Genomic DNA, 21,692 nt, shown 5'->3' with positions numbered 1-21,692 from the left:
CGACGTGAAATAAAATGAACACCTAAGAAAACCATGTTCATATAACAACAACGGTAATGTGATATTGCGTGAAGTTTGAGTGTCAATTCGATATAAGTGAATTGCTAGTTCTGCAATTGCTGAAAATTTCACTGAGGTTTCTGCGCGATTACTTTCTAATGGCTCATCTTTACAACGAAAAGATTCTCGTTATATTTATAATAAATAAAGACCGTGACGGACATACCTGAACAACAAAAAAAAACTCAAAGTATGGCGTCTCTAATACCGTAGTATACCACATGTTAAATGGATGCAGCCTGACGGTTGAATTCGATCCCAGACTTGCTGAAACGTACAGAAATTGAATATTCTTTACAAAATTTGTATATTTAAAGCTTTGAAATTTTTAAGCTATCCGTTTGTCCGTCACTGTTAGTGTCACAGTAACTTACCAACGATCGGTGTCACGATATAAGCGACAACGGCGCATTCTCCGATACAAGTGACGGAAATGGTGAAAAAGACGCAAGTTTTCCTGCAATTTGCAAGAATCGCTTTCTCACGCTCGTCGTATTTACAATGCCAAAAGTGATCTTGCATGTACACAATCAACTCAGCTAACTCCGTTCTGTATAGGACTAGAACGTGCACTTTGAATGCGGTAAGAGAAACGCTCAAAAGGTTGCACAACACGTAGAGAGTTGCCTGAAATCAATATAAATCCACGTATTTGCATTGAAATTTTCAGTACATTGTTTTATTATCATTTGCAACATTATAGACGTTTTCACTATCGGCACTACAGTTTAAAATATTCAGGTGGCCAAAAAATTGTCGCTTTTTAGGAAGACATTCCATTATGAATCTTATACGTGCAATTATTTTACTGAACGACATATTAATCTCGATACATGAGTGGAGTTGTCAAGATATTCATTGAAACATCACTAACCATCTGCAACTGTGTTTGCTCTTCTAGAACGTGACTTACGCACAGAAACGCAAAATGCAAATCCCGACACGCGCATTTATTTCTCTCCCTCTGTACTATACATTTCATCAAGTTCAAGCAACCTTACATTTATGAAATTTTCCTATATTATCAAAATCAGTCATCTTAGTTTTATTCTACATGTTTAACCATTTATAACAATTGAGAAATTTCACTGCACCCGTCACAGTTCTTTGTGACACCCTAAAGTCCAAGTTTCAAGGAATTCGTTAAAGGCGAAGGAAGTTCACACATAAATTGAATAAGTGTCTGTCAACAGAAACGACTCTGTGGTCGATCAAAATTATTTGCGAGAAACTTACTCGCGGTATTTATTCGTTAATATACTCACGGCCTCATGATACGTAACCGCGAAGTGCACTCACATTTAGATCGCCCCAAGAGAAACACAAGTCTCTGATCTCGAAGAACAGCGCTAAGCAGACTGCGTAAATCGAGTACGCTATCCCTAGTTTCCTTCGACGTTCTTGCGCATAATCCTTGGCTGTCCACAACCCTACGTATTTCATACAGAAGGTAGACAGAGTAATTGACAAGTCCGTGTACTTGTCCCCTTGCATGACGAGCGTCAAGTGCCAGTTGTTAAAATCCTCCACTTCTTTGTGCCACCGATACCAAGGACGCGATACAATTTTCATTAAGTGACACCCGTAAAGTACGGGTACCTATAATTAATGCTTGCTACATTATTGAAATGTGATCAATGCAACTGTGTGGCTGCAGTTTGCCAGTTAGTTGCTGTGACCATATGTGAACGGTTGAAGTGTTGCTAAAAGTGGGAGAAGTCGGTTGGGGAGTCAGTCATCTTGGAACACGTGACGCTGGATATCTTTTGTTATACTAAAGGCGTTGACACATGAAAAATGTGCAGGTGAATTTGGTGATTCGGAATTAGGATCGTAGAAATTTAAGAATGTACACAAGGCGTTGTGTTCAGATATTCAGAAATTTGGGTATTTAATTATTAATTTAGAAAGATAAGGTGTTATGTTTTATTACTTACTCCTCCCCTGTTTTTAATATAAGAGTATGTTTAATGTCCCTATATGTAAAATAATTGAAAATTCTGAAGATTTGATAAATCTATCCTAGAATTATGGCAATAAAAGAATTCAGTAATTTGCTGATCTTTAAATTCAAAACCTTAAAACTTTCTTTAATAATTATATCAAATTTTCAAATTTTCCATGTTTCTAATAATCATAGACCACAACGTGAAAATTAACTCAGTGTTTATTAACATTTTCTACAGATCTTCGTAGTCACCTTCTAGTAACAGCACTGCGAATACATAAGAGCTACAGTGATAGATTGGGCAAACTATTTCAATTACTACTGATGTAAATTTGTAGTACATTCATTATCAATGACTCTACAACAGTCGAATATTTTAAGCCTGATTGCTATTGCTGTTCTACGCTATTTCTCAGTAACGTGAAATAGGAAGCCGCAGTGCTCAGAATCTGTAACAGGTGAACAAATTTAATATTCGCAATTACTTAACCCAATTTGCAATTAAAAACTGTATGTGAAAGTTACTTGTCAAGTTACCATAACCAAAATTTCATATATAACCAAAATTCATAACCAAGTACAAAATTTCAATTCCAAAATTTGTATTTCTCTATCCTTAACAAGTAATTTGACGACTATTTCAGTATTTGGGAATTTTTAAAAGGTGTCTTACAACTAGTGTAGGTCCTTAAAATGGGAGGTAGCTGACATGATTCTGAATAATATTTCCCTTTGCAAAAATGGAATTTGAAGCTTCGTTTCTGAATTATTAAGAAAAAACACGGACCAATCAGAGCGCGAGGATTACACGCGCTCAGCCAATAGGCTCGAAGATGTGCCCTACGCCGCTATTTCCATGCGTCATATCCTTTACGTCCCATATTTACACGCGTTAAATCTCCACACGGCGTAATTCCACGCGTTACATTCCTTACGCCCCTATTTCCACGCGTCATATCCCTTACGCCCCGTATTTCCGCGCATTGAATCTCCACGCGGCGTAATTCCATGCGTCATATCCCTTATGCCCCGTATTTCTACGCGTTGAATCTCCACACGGCGTAATTCCACGCGTTATATTCCCTACGCCCCTATTTCCACGCATCATATCCCTTACGCCCCGTATTTCCACGCGTTGAACCTCCACGCGGCGTAATTCCACGCGTTATATTCCTTACGCCCCTATTTCCACGCCTCATATCCCCTACGCCCTGTATTTCCACGCGTTGAATCTCCACGCGGCGTAATTCCACGCTACATATCCCCTACACCCCGTATTTCCACGCGTCGAATCCCCACGCATCGAATCCTCACGCGTCGAATCCCCACGCGTCGAATCCCCACGCGGCGTAATTCTACGCGTTATATTCCCTACGCCCCTATTTCCACGCGTCATATCCCTTACGTCCCGTATTTCCACGCGTTGAATCTCCCCGCGGAGTAATTTCATGCGTTATGTTCCCTCTAGGCTCCAAGCTGTCGCTCTCGCGTCTACGCATGCGTAATCCTCGCGCTCTGATTGGTCCGTGTTATTCCTTAATAATTCAAAAACGAAGCTTCAAACCCCATTTTTGCAAAGGGAAATCTTATTCAGAATCACGTCAGCTACCCACCATACCAGGGACTCACACTAGTTGTGAAACGCCCTGTATAATCCAGAGTGCAGCAATTCGCACAACACACCTCCAGTACACAGTAACAAATTGAAAATATTGAAAATGTTTACCGTGGTGAAGGTTTCTAGGGAGACAGGAAAGAATCCGTTCGCAGTAATGCAACAAGTACGTCTAGCTCTTAATATCACCATCATCAGATCATTCCGAAGCATCTTTCCGTATTTATTCATCGGAATCCGCGTCCACATTGTCGAATACATTGCATCGGCGAGCAAGTCACTTTGCTCCATTAAACCATGGCAGCTATAAGTGAACATGAACAGTAAAGATGTGCTGCCCACAGTTAGACATATGAAAATCGTACGCCGTTCAGGGGTAGAATCCGCCTGTGTTCAATGAAACAAAATTATATAATATACAATTCCTTTGAGTTCGAATCTTAATTCGAAATACTTTTGACTTAGTAAACAAACAGTCAATATTTCGGTACTACCCCAGAAATTTATAAATCTGATTTATTGTAATTATTACGTTTACGTTTCATTGTACAGTAAGTTCTCGATATATTGCCGCGGACAGAGATCTTGCAACGAAAAACTTTTGAAATTCATGTTGGTGGAAGAATGTATTTCCTGGATGGTGCAATGACAGCTTTACGTTTTCGTTAGTATGCGTGAAGATCCCTGTAAAGGCAATATAACGAGAGCCTACTGTAAGAAGTAGACAGCTGACTGTACTGCAGCTTTCAAGTTTTTCTATATAGCATAATTTTTTGTATCATAAATTTTCAAATACGAAAAAAAGTTACATGTATTTCTCGACAGTCAGTTTTGTTGTACAAATCGAACATGATTCAAGATGAATGTAATACAGACCATTACTATTTGGTATCCAAACAGACAAATCAGCACGCTGAAGAACATTACTTGTCCAAATGTAATTAACGTGAACACTCTCTCAAGCAACGTGCTGTAATCAATAAGTGCTTGATGCTGTTGTACGTAAACCTTAAATTTCTGGTAAACATCGACAGCATAATTTGTAGGAGAGAATTTCAAGTATGCGTGAACAGTCTCTTCGCTTATTTCGCACATTGTCTCGAATCTGTATTGGAGTATGCGAAACTGCGTAGCTAGGTGCAGGCAGAAGATAGAGAACATGTTGTCGAAGCAAAAATAGCACGACCCAATGTGAAATAAAATTAATATCTAAAAAAATCATGTCGGTTTAATGAACAATGCGTGTTTACTATAATTTCTATTCGATAATGCGTAAAGTTAGAGGATCGATTTGATATAAGTGAACTGTTAGCTCAATGGTTCAAATTTTACATAATTATATACACAACGTTTTTTCATATTGTTTAAATATCAAATTGGAATAATTAGAAGTAAAAATGTTTGCAAGAGGAATAGTAATGTTTACTAATTTTATGGTTGATGAATGAAGATAGTAAAATTTGGTACCTGACCAAAAAACGCAATCTCGAAGTAAGGTGTTATTAACACTGCATCTAACCACATGTTAAATGGATGCAGTCTGACCGTTCCATTCCCTCCCAGATTTACTGAAACGTAAATTAAGTGAAAGAGGTAGCTGAATTGAAAAAATGTTTCACACATTCAAATTAGTTGGTTTCAAAATTTGGAACGAAACATTTTCTGTTTGGTGGTTACAGATTTTGAAAAATGCATGAAATCGGGAATTTGGGAATTTGGGGATTTTGGGAACTTTGGGATTTTGGGATCTTGGAACTTTGGGATTTTGAGATTATGCAATCTTGGAATCTTGGAATTTTGGAATCTTGGAATCTTGGAATTTTGGAATTTTGGAATCTTGGAATTTTGGAATCTTGGAATTTTGGAATCTTGGAATTTTGGAATCTTGGAATTTTGGAATCTTGAAATTTTGGAATCTTGGAATTTTGGAATTTTGGAATTTTGGAATCTTGGAATTTTGGAATCTTGGAATCTTGGAATTTTGGAATCTTGGAATCTTGGAATCTTGGAATCTTGGAATCTTGGAATCTTGGAATTTTGGAATCTTGGAATTTTGGAATTTTGGAATCTTGGAATTTTGGAATCTTGGAATTTTGGAATCTTGGAATTTTGGAATTTTGGATTCTGGGAATTTTGGAATCTTGGAATTTTGGAATTTTGGAATCTTGGAATCTTGGAATCTTGGAATTTTGGAATCTTGGAATTTTGGAATTTTGGATCTTGGAATTTTGGAATCTTGGAATTTTGGAATCTTGGAATTTTGGAATTTTGGAATCTTGGAATCTTGGCATCTTGGAATCTAGTAATTTAGGAATTTGGTGATTCAACAATTCTGTAATTTACCAATCAAATAATTTATCAATTCGCGCTCAAAAAAATTTGGAAATTCCTACATTCGAAAATTCCAATTCGACAAAATTACTCCAAGAATCTTCGGAAATTGCGAATCCGCTGCCCATCACTACAATAACTGCATTATATTCACTTACCAACGATCGGAGTCACAAGATAAGAGAAAACAGCGCATTCACCGATAAAAGTAACGGAAATGGTGAAAAATATGCAAGTTTTCCTGCAGCTTGCCAGAATAGCTTTCTCCCGCTCGTCGTACTCACAATGCCAAAAGTGTTCTTGCATATACAAAATTAAATCAGCCAACTCTGATCTGTATAACACTAGGATGAACACTTTGAACGAAGTGAGAGCAACTATTGAAAGGTTGCAAGCCACATAGAGAGCTGCCTGAAATTGTCAATATAAATCCACGTATGTGCTTTGAAATTTTCAGTACATTGTTTTATTATCATTCGCAACATTATAGACGTTTTCACTATCGGCACTACAGTTTAAAATATTCAGGTGGCCAAAAAACTGTCGCTTTTTAGGAAGACATTCCATTATGAATCTTATACGTGCAATTATTTTACTGAACGACATATTGATCTCGATACATGAGTGGAGTTGTCAAGATATTCATTGAAACATAACTAACCATCTGCAACTGTGTTTGCTCTTCTAGAACATGAATTACGTACCGAAACGCAAAATGCAAATCCCGACACGCGCATTTATTTCTCTCCCCCTGTACTATACATTTCATCAAGTTCAAGCAACCTTACATTTATGAAATTTTCCTATATTACCAAAATCAGTCATCTTAGTTTTATTCTACATGATTAACCATTTATAATAACTGAGAAACTTCACTGTACCCGTCACAGTTGTTTGTGATACCCTAAAGTCCAAGTTTCAAGGAATTCGTTAAAGGCGAAGAAAGTTGACACATAAATTGTATAGGTGTCTGTCAACAGAAACAACGTAACTCTTTGGCCGATCAAAATTATTTGCGAAAAAATCACTCGTGGTATTTATTCGTTAATGTACTCACGGCCTCATGATACGCAGCCGTGAAGTGCACTCACACTAAGATCGCCCCAGGAGAAGTACAAGTCTCTGATCTCAAAGAACATCGCGAAGCAGAGTATGTAAATCGAGTACGTTATCCCCAGTTTTCTTCGACGTTCTTCCGCGTAATTCTTGGCTGTCCACAACCCAGCGTATTTCATGCAGAAGGTAGACAGAGTAATTGACAAGTCCGTGTACCTCTCCCCTTGCATGGCGAGCGTCAATTGCCAGTTGTTAAAATCCTCCACTTCTTTGTGCCACCGATACCAAGGACGCGATACAATTTTCGTTGAGTGACATCCGTAAAGTACGGGTACCTATAATTAATGCTTGCTACATTATTGAAATGTGATCAATGCAATTGCGTAGCTGCAGTTTGCCAGTTAGTTGCTGTGACCATATGTGAACGGTTCAAGTGTTGCTAAAAGTGGGAGATGTCGGTTGGGGAGTCAGCCATCTTGGAACACGTGACGCTGGATACCTTTTGTTATGCTAAAGGCATTTGTGACAAGTTTAGGTGAGGAGTTTTGAAACTTAGTATTTCGTTAAAATAGAAAGATAGATATTTAGGAACACGTTCAGGAATTATCGTATTCAAATATTCGGTATTTAGTAAATTGGTAATTACAAAGATGGGGCCTGAGTACCTAAATGGTGGAACTTAATCAGAATTACTTAATTTGTAAATAACGTAGGAATTGAGAGATGGTAAGAAATTTGATGATGCAGTCATTTAAAATTATAAAAATTCAAAAATTAAAAAGTCTAGAATTATTAGCCGCAAAATATATTTTTTATTTATTCTTCTTACTATAGTACTTTCAGTATTGATTTAACAATGTGAAGTAGGACACTGCGGTACTCAAAACCTGAAACAACGTGACTTATTAGACAACCTAAAATAACATTTGTTTACTTAATTAATTATTCAATTTTATACTACGAAATCATTCTAATCAAAATACTACAAAAATTTAACTGTAATTAATTACAATGGTACAAAAAGTGAATTAATGTAAATTACCCTCGTGTACGTTTCCAGAGAGACAACAAAAAATCCACTAGCCGTTATGCAGCAGGGTACCCTAGATCTGAGGATCATGAGTACCAGATCTTTCCGTACCATCTTCCCCATATTATCATGTGGCACAACTGTCCAGGGACTATTGTACACTGCGGTAGCAACGTCCAAGCTTTCGCGGATCAAACAGTCGCAACTGTATGTGAACATCAGCAGCTGACATATGCAACACATTAGGTGGAACGCAAATATGACGCGCCTCATGTTAGGAGCGTCATCCTGTTGAATTCATTGTTATGGTGAATATTTGTATATAACTACATTTTTAGAGGACCAATTTTTATATTTACACATCCATGTATCACTGGGACAGTAGGTCCCTGGATACCTAGATCCCCTGATCTCAAGACCTCCTAGATTCCCAGATGTCTGGATCTCCAAATCTCAAGATTTCCTAGATCTGCAGATCTTAATAGCTCCTAGATTCCAGATTTCAAGATCTCCTTGGGTTCCAGATCTGCTAGATTTCCAAATCGCAAGATCTTCTAGATCTCCAGGTCTACATTCTTAGATCTCCTAGGTCCCCAGATCTCCTGCAGTCCGAGATGTCCTAGAGCCCCAGATCTCATAATCTTCTAGATACCCAGATCTTCTAAATCCCAGATCTTCTAGATTCCCAAATCTTCCAGATCCATAGACGTCCTATCCCCAAACCTTCTACATCCCCAGATCTCCTAGGTTCCCATATCTCCTAGATCTCCAGATCTTCTAGATCCATAGACCTCCTATCCCCAAACCTTCTACATCCCCAGAACTCCTAGGTTCCCAGATCTCCTAGATCCCTAAACCTTCTACATCCCCAGATATCCTAGGTCCCCAGATCTCCTAGATCCACAGATCTCCTAGATCCACATACCTCCTATCCCCAAACCTTCTACATCCCCAGATCTCCTAGGACTCCAGATCTCCTAGATCCCCATATCTCCTAGATCCCCATATCTCCTAGATCTCCAGATCTCCTAGATCCATAGACCTCCTATCCCCAAACCTTCTACATCCCCAGATCTCCTAGGTCCCCAGATCTCCTAGATCCCTAAACCTTCTACATCCCCAGATCTCCTAGGTCCCCAGATCTCCTAGGTCCCCAGATCTCCTAGGTCCCCAGATCTCCTAGGTCCCCAGATCTCCTAGGTCCCCAGATCTCTTAGATCCACAGATCTCCTAGATCCACATACCTCCTATCCCCAAACCTTCTACATCCCCAGATCTCCTAGGACTCTAGATCTCCTAGATCCACATACCTCCTATCCCCAAACCTTCTACATCCCCAGATCTCCTAGGACTCCAGATCTCCTAGATCCCCATATCTCCTAGATCTCCAGATCTCCTAGATCCATAGACCTCCTATCCCCAAACCTTCTACATCCCCAGATCTCCTAGGTCCCCAGATCTCCTAGATCCCTAAACCTTCTACATCCCCAGATCTCCTAGGTGCCCAGATCTCCTAGGTCCCCAGATCTCCTAGATCCCCAGATCTCAATATCTCCTAAATCGCCAGATCTCCTAGATCCCCAGATCTCCATATCTCCTAGATCCCCAGATCCCCATATTTCCTAGATCCCCAGACCTCCTAAATCCCCATACACCCTAAATCTCCAAACCTCCTAGATCCCCAGACCTCCCACATCCTCAACCCTGCTATATCTCCACATCCCCAGGTTTCCCACATCCCCACATACCCAGATCTCCTAAATTCCCAGATGCTTCAGCACCCAAAAGCAGCATGAACTTGATCGTCACTCACCATAAGCACCAGAAATCCATCCAAGCAAATTAACAAGCTGAAGAGCAGCACCTGCGCGAGCACCATCACGCTGAACGCCTCTTCAAATTTGTCGCAGTACGCGATCAGTGTTTGATGCTGTTTAAAGTAGCCTCGAAGAGTATCATAATATTTCACTGTCAAGTGGTCCTTCTCCTTCTCATGTATGACATACACCTTCGACAGTCTGTGCTGCAATATACGGAACTGGCACGCAGCGTGCAGATTCATCAGACACAAGAAGTTGTCGAAGCACAAATAACACACGCCAACGTGACACAAAGCCAAAACCTGTGCAAAATTTCTCGGTTGAATCAGAACGGAATAGTTATATTCGTTAGATTCGGTTAGGTTAAGTATATCGAGTTCAATCACTTACCTCTATTGCTGATATAATCTCGAAATATGGCGTCAACGTAATTTCTGGCACATCCAGCCACACGTTGAACGGAAACACTCTGTCTGATTCATTTCTTCCGATGTTCTCTAAAAGACATAGTTCTGTTGCGTGACAATCTTCGGACATCTTTCGATTGATCTTTACGTGATATTAACTAATGCAAATGTGCACTCTCGACGAGATAAACGCCACTTTCTAAATATTCTGTTCTACAATAACACTGGAATAAACATGGTACTTAGAAGGCATAACTATCATTCAGTCTTATTCATAACTAATTTCTATCAAACGTAATACGACGTGAAGGATAAAATAATAAGCACGCATTTGAAATGCATTTAATAAAGCATAAAATTGTGTACAGACGTCAACCCACAAGATGGCGCGTCCCAAAGTAAAAGAAGCTGTATCTCTCTTCGAGGGCCAACTTGTGAGTAGACATCAATAGAGTAGAGTCCTTTGTGGTGAACCACAAATATAGGGACTATAACACAAACGTTATGAAGAACCATCGGATCAAACGAAGGACCAAGTTCATTAAATTAATCGTCCTTCGACTTACCCACCACACAGCTCATTATAAAGCCGGCAACCGTCCCTTGTGTGAGGAAGGAGAAAGCGCAAATGAGGAAGGTGCAAGTACGTCTGCAATTGTCCATGATCTCCATCTCCTCTGGTTCGTAATTCAAGTGCCAAAAATTCGTTTTCGCGTATATCACTAAACGTAACAGTTTTTTTCTATGTATGTACGAGATGAATATTTTGAGCAGCACCATGGATATGGTCATAACATTGTTTCCGGTGTAGATGGCCTCCTGCAATTACAAAATAGGGATGATGTAATACAAGAATACATATATAGAAATATTGAGATTTAGCGATTTAGGAAACTAGGGATATAGGGATCTACGGATATTGGGATCTAAGAATATTGGAATCTAGGAATATTGGGACCTATGGATATTGGGATTTGGAGATATTGTAATCTAGGGATATTGGGATCTAGGTAAGTGGAATCTAGGGATATTGCGATCTAGGCTAATTGGGGACTAGGGATATTGAGATCTAGGGTAATTGGAATCTAGAGATATTGGGGACTAGGGATATTGGGATTTAGAGATATTGGAATCTAGGGTAAGTGGAATCTAGGGATATTTGGATCTAGGGTAATGGGGGACTAGGGATATTGGGATTTAGAGATATTGGGATCTAGGGATATTGGGATTTGGAGATATTATGATCTAGGGGTATTGGGATCTAGGGTAATTGGAATCTAGAGATATTGGGGACTAGGGATATTGGGATCTAGGGATATTGGGGTCTAGGGATATTGGGATCTAGGGATATTGGAATCTAGGGTAAGTGGAATCTAGGGATATTTGGATGTAGGGTAATGGGGGACTAGGGATATTGGGATTTAGAGATATTGGGATCTAGGGATATTGGGATTTGGAGATATTGGGATCTAGGGGTATTGGGATCTAGGGTAATTGGAATCTAGAGATATTGGGGACTAGGGATATTGGGATCTAGGGATATTGGGATCTAGGGATATTGGAATCTAGGGTAAGTGGAATCTAGGGATATTTGGATGTAGGGTAATGGGGGACTAGGGATAGTGGGATTTAGAGATATTGGGATCTAGGGATATTGGGATTTGGAGATATTGGGATCTAGGGTAATTGGGGACTAAGGATATTGGAATTTAGGGATATTGGGATTTGGAGATATTGGGATCTAGGGATATTGGGATCTAGAGTAATTGGAATTTAGGGATATTGAAATCTATGGATATTGGGATTTAGAGATATTGGGATCTAGGGATATTGGAGACTAAGGATATTGGGATTTAGAGATATTGGGATCTAGGGATATTGGGATTTGGAGATACTGGGATCTAGGGATATTGGAAACTAGGAATACTGGGATTTGAAAATATTGGGTAATAGAGTAATTGGGATTTTGGGTAATTGGGATCTAGGGTAATTTGGATCTAGGGATATTGGGATCTAGGGATATTGGGATCTAGGGTAATTGGAATCTAGAGATATTGGAATTTAGGGATATTGGGATTTGGTGATATTGGCATCTAGGGATATTGGGATCTAGAGTAATTGGAATTTAGGGATATTGAAATCTATGGATATTGGGATTTAGAGATATTGATGTCTAGGGATATTGGGGACTAAGGATATTGGGATTTAGAGATTTTGGAATTTAGAGATATTGAGATCTAGGGATATTGAGAACTAGGGATATTGTGATTTGGAGATATTGGGATGTAGGGATATTGGAAACTAGGAATATTGGGATTTGAAAATATTGGGAAATAGAGTAATTGGGATTTTGGGTAATTGGGGTCTAGGGTAATTTGGATCTAGCGTGATTGGGATCTAAGGTGATTAGAATCGAGGGCAATGGAGATCAAGGTTAATTGGCATCTAGGGTTATTGGTATCTAGGGATATAAGGAACTAGGAATAATGCCAACTAAAGATATACGGCACCATAGATATTCGAAACTAGGGATTATAAGTATTCGAACACATAAATATTTGGGAATATAGGAATTTAGACATATAGTTATTTGAACATTTGTGTATTTAGAGACATAGTGATTCCGTAATTTACGTACGTATTGATTACGTACCTATCTAGGGATATGGATCTCTAGAAACGCGGGAATCTAGGGATATTGTTATATAGAGACGTTGAAATCTTATAAAGGTAACATAGAAACTAAAACTACAGAAATCCAAAAGTACAAAGATACACATCCCTGCACCTCACACTCACGCCAAAGTTGTCCAAGCTGTAATACAGATCTGTGCCCTCGATCCCCACAGCGATAGACAACATGGTTACCGTGTAGATAATCGACAACGTCTTCATGCGTTCTTCGAACTTGTTGGTCACTAGCCAGAAGCCCACGAACTTCAAGTAAAAGAACGTCGTGGTTATGGAGAAGTCCTCCTCGCTCCTTTGATCCATCGCGAACCATGTGCAACTGCTGGAGCTTCTCAAACGAACCCTTCGTGATTTATTATTTGCTTTAATTAAACGTTGCAAGATTCTGCTCGCTCGCGTGTCCCAACGCCCTCCTCGCGTTCTACGGAACAAAGGCCACCATGAAAGCGAAGACACCGCACATGAGAAAGTGTGTGTTGCGCCGATTAATTATAGACGATGCCAAACGGTGACCGCTTTCAGGTGTAATCGCAAATGGAATAACGTATTCGCTTACAAAGAAGCTTGACGTGATCTCAAGGTCCTTCACTTGGCGCTTCATTAATATCGGCGCGTACTATGTTTCTAATATGTTAATTAATTACAAGGTTCAAGACGAATCGACGGGCGGCGATCGATAGCTTCAGTGTTGTGACGTTATGTCGAGCTGTGACGAGGGAAGTGGCGGCTCAAGAAACTCCTTAGCTGTGATTGTGGCTCTTGTGAATGTGGATTGGTGATATTTAATAATATTTAATTTCGTGTGGATTGTAATATAATAATTTGAGATAAATGTTTTTAAATAAATTTGTGAATCTGTGCTAAAAATATTGTTTGGTGTAGCTGATGGATGTAGAACTTATAATTCATACTTAAATATTTTCAGTAATGACTAGAAATGTTTCAGGTAGATTTGTACAAAAAGCTTGTATTCAATTTTTGCTAAAATTATAGTACGTTAAAATTGTAATTTTCTTATTTACAACGATTGTAAATGTACATGTTTATTGAAATTTTTGCTACGTCTTTATTAAGTCTGGAGCTGAATTTCTTAGAAGCGTGAAATAGGACACTGCTGTGCTGAGAACCTGAAACCAAGAATGTAACATAACATCTTCAAAGTGTCGATGTAACTGTTGATATATTCAAGAAAATTGTCACAGCAATTTATACTTGGAAATAATTTAATTTTAATGTAATACAATTTTTTAAATCTGAGACACTTGAATTTCTATGCCCTCAAATTTTTGAACCTCTGAATTTTGAAATTGGTGAATAACTTTCAAAATTGTTAAGCAACCTAAATTAATCTCCCAAATTAATGTATCTTCCATATCGGAATATAATTCTAAATTACCGCTGTGAAAGTTTCCAGAGATACAGGAAAGAATCCTCCAGCAGTCAAACAGCAAGCTTTGTTGGCCCTCATGATAATTATTAACACATCTTCCCTTAGAGCTCTACCACCTTCGTTCATCTTAGCTACGAACCATGGACCAGCAAATGCAGCTTGCCCGATATTTCCGCTTTCCCGCATTAAGCCGTCCCAACAGTATGAGAACATGAGAAGTTGCGAGGAAACGGCCATCATGCTGAGTACCAAACTTATACGTCTTGCGGGTGGTGTGAACATCTGTAATAATATTACAATTAGGAAAAGAATAGAGTTTTTATTCTTACATGAGGATTACAATAGTTATAAATATTCTATATAAAAATAGTTAATGCTTCGCTTAATCAGATTTGATTCGATGTTTGTGCAGGAAGAATAAATTTAAGATTTGAAGCAGATGGATGTGTTTATATGCGATGGATGTGGGATATGCGCACGCGCGGTTGTATTGGAACTCTGCGCAGATCATCGGCGCATGTGCAGAAACGTACACGCATGCGCAAGTTATATTAGAGCTCCGCGCAGACCAGTAGACGCATGCGTCGAAGCGTACACGCATGCGCGGCTATATTAGAGCTCTGCGCGGACCAGTGGCGCATGCGCCGAACGCACCACTGATACCTACTTCACGAATAAAGACAAATACGCACAAAAATCATGAAATTATCACTTTGATATTAAATACAACGCATAAAATATCAGAGAATTACGTAAAATGCAATTCATACTAACCAGAAATACTTGAAATCCCAGGCAACATAATAACAAAGCTACGAACAGTATTTCGCCCAATATGATCAACGTAAACACGTTCTCGAGCTTCCTGCAATAATTAATAAGCGCCTGATGGTGTCGGATGCAGCTCTTCAATTTTATCAAACGTTCGATGGCACTTTTAGTCCGACTCCTGTTCAGATTTTGTTCACAGGTTTGCATCGATGCCAGAGACCTCAGCCTGTGTTGCAGTATGCGAAACTGGCCTGTTATGTTCAGGCACAAGATGCATAAGAAATTGTCGAAGCAAAAGTAGCTTATCGCAACGTGATACACGCAAAGTATCTGTTCAAACACGTTGCAATTTCAATTTGGTAGTAAACTGCGATATGATAGTTTTATTTATGTGATTTTGAGATACTTCAAAATTCAGTTTGTTAAACTTCATTTGTTGTAACTATATTTTATTTAATAAATAATTAAACTGTGCATTAACGTTATTCGAACGTAATGATTTACTGTACTGTACTGTAGTTGATCTTTTGTATATCATTCGCAGAAAAGGGGAGCTTTACTGACATATGCCAAAAGTGAATGCTGTAATATATAAAGAGTTACAGATACCTGTATAGTGAAGAATACTTCAAAGTAAGGGGACATTCCAGTAGGAAAATCGATCCAGAGATTGAAAGGTAGTATCCTTTCAGATTCGTTTTTTCCAATATTTTCTGAAATGTCACAAAATATAGATAGTACAAAACGAGTGTAGTGAAAGAAGAAAATTTCTAGTTTGATTTTAATATAACAACTTAATGGAATACATGCATAAAGATTTTTTATGAACTCACCCACAAAAGGTGTAATGGCGTAACCAGAACAACCACCCTGAACACAAAACATAATAAAAACAATGAACCAATCGCACAATCTCTTGCAGTCCATCAAAATCTTTCGCTCAGTTTGATCATCGGTCGGAGGCATGAATGTTTGCTCCGTGCATAAAACTATGTCGAAGAACTTTCTTTTGTGAGCGGACAAAACTGCGATCTTGAAGAACCCGTTCATCAAGTACAGAATGTTGCAAAATATGTAAACGCAGTCCTAAAATTCCACCATTAGTTGTCGTTAAAATCGATCAAATTTTATAATCAATTCAAAGCCATTTACGAACACAATCAACAAATTTTATGAATTTATGAACACAAAAAATTTGCAATCGATATTTAAGAACTACATACTTTTTACAATGAGTATACTTATGCATACACGAAATCCACGAATGTGAACCGAAATTAAGTACTCACGTTGAAGTTGCCCCACGAAAAATGCAGGTCTCTTAACGCGATACCCATGGCGATAGACAGAGCCGTGAGCGTGTAAACCAAAGCAAGATTTCGCCGAAGCTGTTCGGCTCGATTATTCGCGATCCATATACCAACGACTTTAATCAAGAAGAGTGTCCATATGATGGAGCGATCTTTGCTGTGCAATAAACGCATGGTAAATGTCAAACAGCTGAGAATACCGGTGTCCGATTCCCTCCGAAGTTTTCGAATTGATTTTTATTGCGAAACGTCCAGCAAAATCTCCCTCCTCGAGACGGAACAAGAAGTTGTCAGTCTTTTTTCGCGTCTGCATTTCACGTGTTCTCGCTGGTGTAAATCAGAGGCGCCAAGGTGATAATCAACGGTGTTTTATTCATGGTTTCAAGATGGGGGTCGAATCATCCCCCCCGTGACAGTCAAGAACGGGCAGCAATTGTGACTGTAGATCAAGTTGCTAGCGAAGTACAGTGTTACTGTTGCGATCAAACGGAAAAGTGTCGTTGATGGGTTCATCATATTCTCAAAAGCAGAGAAGCTAGTTCTTATGAGATATCTGTGAAGCGAAAAATTCTTCGTTTTTATTCGAACTTCAGTCTTGTTAGTCATTCTTGAGTTGCTATTGTCAGAGTTAGAGTGAGACCGATGTTCCACATAGGTTTTTGTGATTTGAGAATGTGGATATGCTATATTTTAAAACGACGAAGTGTCTATTGTTATGTGTAAATAATTAACAGGTACGTGTTAATTGTTATTATCGTAGAAGTAATGATTAATCGATGAATGAAGTAAATGTACAGTGTTGTATTGAACGTGGTGGAAGAAGGTATCTGTCCGTGGAAATTCTTGTTACTTTTTGTATTTGATATTGATTAGATCTTGCATTTGACTTTGATTAGATATTTAATTTTTGATTAAATCTTGCATTTGATCTTGATTAGTCCTTGTATCTGACCTTGATTAAATCTTCTATCTGAGCTTCATTAGATCTTGTGACTGACCTTGATTAAATTTTAAATTTCACCTTAAATTTAAACAATGACTGTTCCAATAATAATTAAATAGCTTTATATCTAATCGAAATAGCTAATAAATAATTATCATAAGCTTTGAATAAACTTGTACGTAACTTTACTTAAATTCTTGATGTACTGATAGGAAGAAATGCAACAGGAATCATCTTATTTACACAATTCTTAATGATATTAAATGTACACAATGTTATATTAAAGTTTTTGCTATGCAGTTTGTAAGTCAGGAGCTGAATGCCGTAGAAGTGTGAAATAGGACATTGCTGTGCTCAGAACCTGAAATCAAGAATTTCGGGTATAAATACAAGATGTTATTTAATTCGTGAAATAATAATGAAAAATCGAAGCAACAAAAATTTCTAGGTTATACTTTTCACATTAGGGTGCAAATTACGTTAGGGTGTTACTATGTACTGTCTCTAGAATTCATTTCAAAACGACATAGCAGTTTCTTGATTTTCGGAGTAACAATTTTTAACTTTAAAAATTTCCAAATACTGAATTCTTCAATATAAAAGTTTCATACTTTGGAATAGTTTTAACACGTAACAAAAAATTTAACAAACTAATTACCGCTGTGCAAGTTTCCAAAGACACCGGAAAGAAACCAGCAGCAGTTAAACAGCACGCTTTGTTGGATCTCATGATAATTATCAGCACATCGCTTCGTAAAGATTTACCACCTTCTTTGATCGAGAATATGCTCCATGGACCCGCAAATGCTGCTTGTCCAACGTTCACACTTTCTCTCACTAAACCGTCCCAACAGTATGAGAACATAAAAAGTTGTGAACAAATACCCATCATGCCTATTACCAAACTTATGCGTCTTGCTGGTGGTGAACTCATCTATCAAAAGGGTGAAACAGATTTAACCCACAGTAGTACAGATTTAACCCACGAGTTGGTGCGTGAAAGTAAAAGAAGTCCACCGTGAACATTTGTAGTTACATTTCGGCAAATGAGAATAACAATTGCTGAACGCAAGTAGCACTTGAGAGACGCTTGCCTGTTTTTCGCCTAATTGGCGACCGCGAGAGCCAATATACCGCCGAAAATACGTGTGAGGCCATTTTTCTGTTCTGACCAATTGGAGTGGCGCTTCTAAACACCACGCGCCAACTCGTGGGTTGACATCGGTATGTGGGAATGTGGAATTTGGGGTTTGACAGTTTGGGGTTTAGAAACGTTGAAGTTGGAGTTTGGATGTTGCGTATTCAGAAATGTAGAAATTTGAGCGGGTGAAAATTTGAAGTTGGATATTTAGAAAAGTGGAACGGGTTTATGGAAATTTGGAAATTTGGATATTTAGAAGGGTAGAAATTTGGGTTTGTTGAAATTTGAAAATTTGGATGGAAGGGTAGTTTCTTGACAAATTTAGATACTTAAGAGTAGAAATTTGGTCATCATAGGCATTTGGCAAGCTGGATAATTGTAAGCTTGATAACTGGAAGTCTGATAAATGTAGGCTTGATTTTGCAAGGTTTCCAAATTTCTATGTTGTCCAATTCTCAAATCTCAAATTGTATAGCACCCCAAATCCCTAAATCCCCAAAGTTCTATGTCCTTAAATCTTTATATTTCCAAATTCCAATACCTTCAAATACCTACATCCTCAAATTGCAAAATTCTCAAATTCTATGTCTCCCAAGTCTCAGATCTCAAATTATGTAACTCCCTAAATTTCTGTATTCCCAGATCCCTAAATTCCCAAATCACTACGTCTCCAAATATCTATATTCCCAAACTCAGTATTCAGAAATGTAGAAATGTAGAAATTTGAGCGAATGAAAATTTGAAGTTGGACATTTAGAAAAGAGGAATGGGTTTATGGAAATTTGGAAATTTGGATATTTGGAAGGGTAGAAATTTGAATTTGTGGAAATTTGAAAATTTGAATAGAAGGGTAGAAATTTCTTGACAAATTTAGATATTTACGAGTAGAAATTTGGAACCTAGAAATTACAAAATTTTTATATTCAAAAATATAGGAAACCTATTAGGAATTTAAATTTTTTGACAAATTTATATATTTAAGAGTAGAAATTTGGATCTTGGAAATTGGAGAATTTTGATATTCAAAAATATAGAAAACCTATTAGGAATTTAAAAATATGTCTAATTGCTGTGTTAAACCTTTTTGGTTCACGCGCCAACTCATGGATTGACATCAGTAGCCAACAATTAGTAACTTTGAAAGAAGAATGTGAAAGTTCAAACCCACTCCAAGTGTAAATCAAAACCCATCACACTCAAACTAAATATTACTAAATTCAATACTAAAGTAAGAAAATATGACAAATTAAACAATGAAGATTTCCAAAATTTTAAAATAAAACTCGAAACATCGCAAGATGTCAAATAATAAACTAATGATAATTATTCAGAACACGTTGTATACGAACCAGAAATATTTGAAATCCGAGGCAGCACAGTAGCATAGCCAAGAACAACACTTCACCGAGTACGATCAACGTAAACACGTTCTCGAGTTTTCTGCAATAATTAATGAGCGTCTGATGATGTCGAATGCAACTCTTCAACTTTGTTCGATACTTGATCGCATCGTCCGACACATATGCGTCAGAATCTTCATCGTCTGTTTTCTTCATGCCGTTCAAACTTGCCAGCCTGTGTTGCAGTATGCGAAATTGGCCGGTTATGTTCAGGCATACGAGGCATAAAAAATTGTCGAAGCAAAAGTAGCTTATTGCTACGTGATACACGCAAAGCATCTGTTCAAACACGTTTCGATTTCAATCTGCTAATAACTGCGACGTGCTATTTATTCTAAATATTCTAAATGCACTATTTATTCTAAATAGTGTTTATTGTAATCAAATTTTATAAGGCATTGAACTATCAATTATTATTTGTTAGTTAAAATGTCAGAGAATTTTGTCATATTGTAAGGGAAAGTATAGTAATAATTTGCATTGTAAGATATTTGTAGTGTACGTTCTATATTTATATAATTTAATATTGCAGTCTTGAGTAATATTTATTCTGTAGATAAATGACATAATTGTGGTAATATTACTTATTTGTAGATTATTCGATTCACCAGCTTTTTTTAATAGGAATTTAATGTGGTAGTATTGGAATTTAACATAGGGGCGGAGCTAACGCAACGACGTCACAACATGGCGTCGCGAAGCCACGTGATCACCCCATATATTATTCTTTAGTTAATTTCTTGATTTTTTGCTTATTGAAATAGAAAAGTAGACACAAGTACCTGTATAGCGAAGAGTACTTCGAAATATGGAGACTTTCCAGTTGGAAAATCAATCCACAAATTAAATGGTAACATCCTTTCCATTTCGGGCTTTCCGATATTTTCTGGAGGGCAAAACGAAGTAAACAAAATAATAGCACTAAAGAGATGCTGTTTGAAATAAAATATTACATAAAAAATTTAAAGCAAATATTTCTTTTCGTTAAAAATTAAATTCGAACAATAATGTGTATGGTCATTTGCTAATTTACATGACTATATTTATTTGACAATTTACATAAATGACAGCTTGAACGAATTTATTTTACTTATGGTAACAATATTAGATGAACATAAGAAAGTTAACAATCAAATGTTACTTTAACATTTAACAATAAAGATGAATTAAAGAATGTGTAAAACATTTCTTCAGAAAGAAATATACTCACCCAGAAGCGGAGTGACGGCGTAACCAGAACAAGTACCTTGAACACAGAACGTAATAAAAACGATGAACATGTCACACACGCTTTTACACTCCATTAAAATTTTCTGTTCCGTGATATCATCACTGGGTCTTATAAAACTTCGCTCAATAGACACAACTAAATCGTAGAAATTCTTTTTGTGAGCGGACAAAACTGCAATCTTGAAGAACCCAATCATCAAGTACAGAATGTTGCAACCGATGTACACGCAGTCCTAAAATATGACGGTCGCAAACCTAATATGATGATCCAAATATGACGGTCAGAAACCTAACCTCAAAATCTGCTCAACATGCTTTGTCTCATAAATTACAAACTGCAGAAAAGGAAATTGATGATCATGAAATATGAAGATGCTAGCAGAAATAAAAATGTGATATAGAAAATAACATAACCTAAAAATTACAAATCGTTACGAAGAAAAAATAACAAGTAACGAATTGTTCTAAATAGTAATTAAATTATAAATCGTGTCAGATAGTAGAAAATAAAATATACATTTTACAATGAGTATACCTATACATCCATAC

At 37.6% G+C, this 21,692-nt stretch overlaps 5 protein-coding genes and 1 pseudogene across 6 annotated transcripts; all 6 read right to left on the bottom strand.

Annotated features, from left to right (window-relative positions):
- Positions 1-75: 75 nt before the first annotated feature.
- On the bottom strand, positions 76-1,825 carry LOC100876282 (uncharacterized). Its single transcript, XM_003704109.2, has 3 exons — positions 1,360-1,825; positions 435-687; positions 76-327 (listed from the first exon to the last, which is right to left on the bottom strand). The coding sequence occupies exons 1-3, from the start codon at positions 1,630-1,632 to the stop codon at positions 170-172; spliced, it is 684 nt and encodes a 227-aa protein (XP_003704157.2). The 5' UTR covers positions 1,633-1,825; the 3' UTR covers positions 76-169.
- A 402-nt stretch (positions 1,826-2,227) lies between these two features.
- Positions 2,228-4,986, bottom strand: LOC100876399 (odorant receptor 13a-like). The gene is made up of 3 exons (XM_003704110.2): positions 4,500-4,986; positions 3,735-4,010; positions 2,228-2,457 (listed from the first exon to the last, which is right to left on the bottom strand). The coding sequence occupies exons 1-3, from the start codon at positions 4,782-4,784 to the stop codon at positions 2,398-2,400; spliced, it is 621 nt and encodes a 206-aa protein (XP_003704158.2). The 5' UTR covers positions 4,785-4,986; the 3' UTR covers positions 2,228-2,397.
- Positions 4,987-7,791: 2,805 nt separating this feature from the next.
- On the bottom strand, positions 7,792-13,744 carry LOC100876511 (odorant receptor 13a-like; annotated as a pseudogene). The gene is made up of 6 exons (XR_013040209.1): positions 13,603-13,744; positions 13,067-13,379; positions 10,834-11,086; positions 9,854-10,357; positions 8,053-8,328; positions 7,792-7,897 (listed from the first exon to the last, which is right to left on the bottom strand). The product of XR_013040209.1 is annotated as an odorant receptor 13a-like (transcript).
- Positions 13,745-13,819: 75 nt separating this feature from the next.
- LOC143265592 (odorant receptor 4-like) lies at positions 13,820-14,827 on the bottom strand. Its single transcript, XM_076538634.1, has 2 exons — positions 14,355-14,827; positions 13,820-14,085 (listed from the first exon to the last, which is right to left on the bottom strand). Exons 1-2 carry the CDS (start codon positions 14,628-14,630, stop codon positions 14,017-14,019), a joined length of 345 nt encoding a protein of 114 aa, XP_076394749.1. The 5' UTR covers positions 14,631-14,827; the 3' UTR covers positions 13,820-14,016.
- An 826-nt stretch (positions 14,828-15,653) lies between these two features.
- Positions 15,654-16,603, bottom strand: LOC100884115 (uncharacterized). Its single transcript, XM_003704097.2, has 3 exons — positions 16,409-16,603; positions 15,953-16,205; positions 15,654-15,832 (listed from the first exon to the last, which is right to left on the bottom strand). Exons 1-3 carry the CDS (start codon positions 16,601-16,603, stop codon positions 15,654-15,656), a joined length of 627 nt encoding a protein of 208 aa, XP_003704145.2.
- Positions 16,604-17,597: 994 nt separating this feature from the next.
- On the bottom strand, positions 17,598-21,376 carry LOC100876619 (odorant receptor 10-like). The gene is made up of 5 exons (XM_076539255.1): positions 21,124-21,376; positions 20,696-20,799; positions 19,863-20,192; positions 18,031-18,306; positions 17,598-17,733 (listed from the first exon to the last, which is right to left on the bottom strand). The coding sequence occupies exons 1-5, from the start codon at positions 21,338-21,340 to the stop codon at positions 17,665-17,667; spliced, it is 996 nt and encodes a 331-aa protein (XP_076395370.1). The 5' UTR covers positions 21,341-21,376; the 3' UTR covers positions 17,598-17,664.
- Between the last annotated feature and the right edge of the window lie 316 nt (positions 21,377-21,692).

The sequence above is a fragment of the Megachile rotundata genome, chromosome 13 (assembly GCF_050947335.1).
Source record: "Megachile rotundata isolate GNS110a chromosome 13, iyMegRotu1, whole genome shotgun sequence".
Taxonomy (NCBI): Eukaryota; Metazoa; Arthropoda; class Insecta; order Hymenoptera; family Megachilidae; genus Megachile; species Megachile rotundata.
This window is presented reverse-complemented; position numbering and strand designations above follow the sequence as displayed.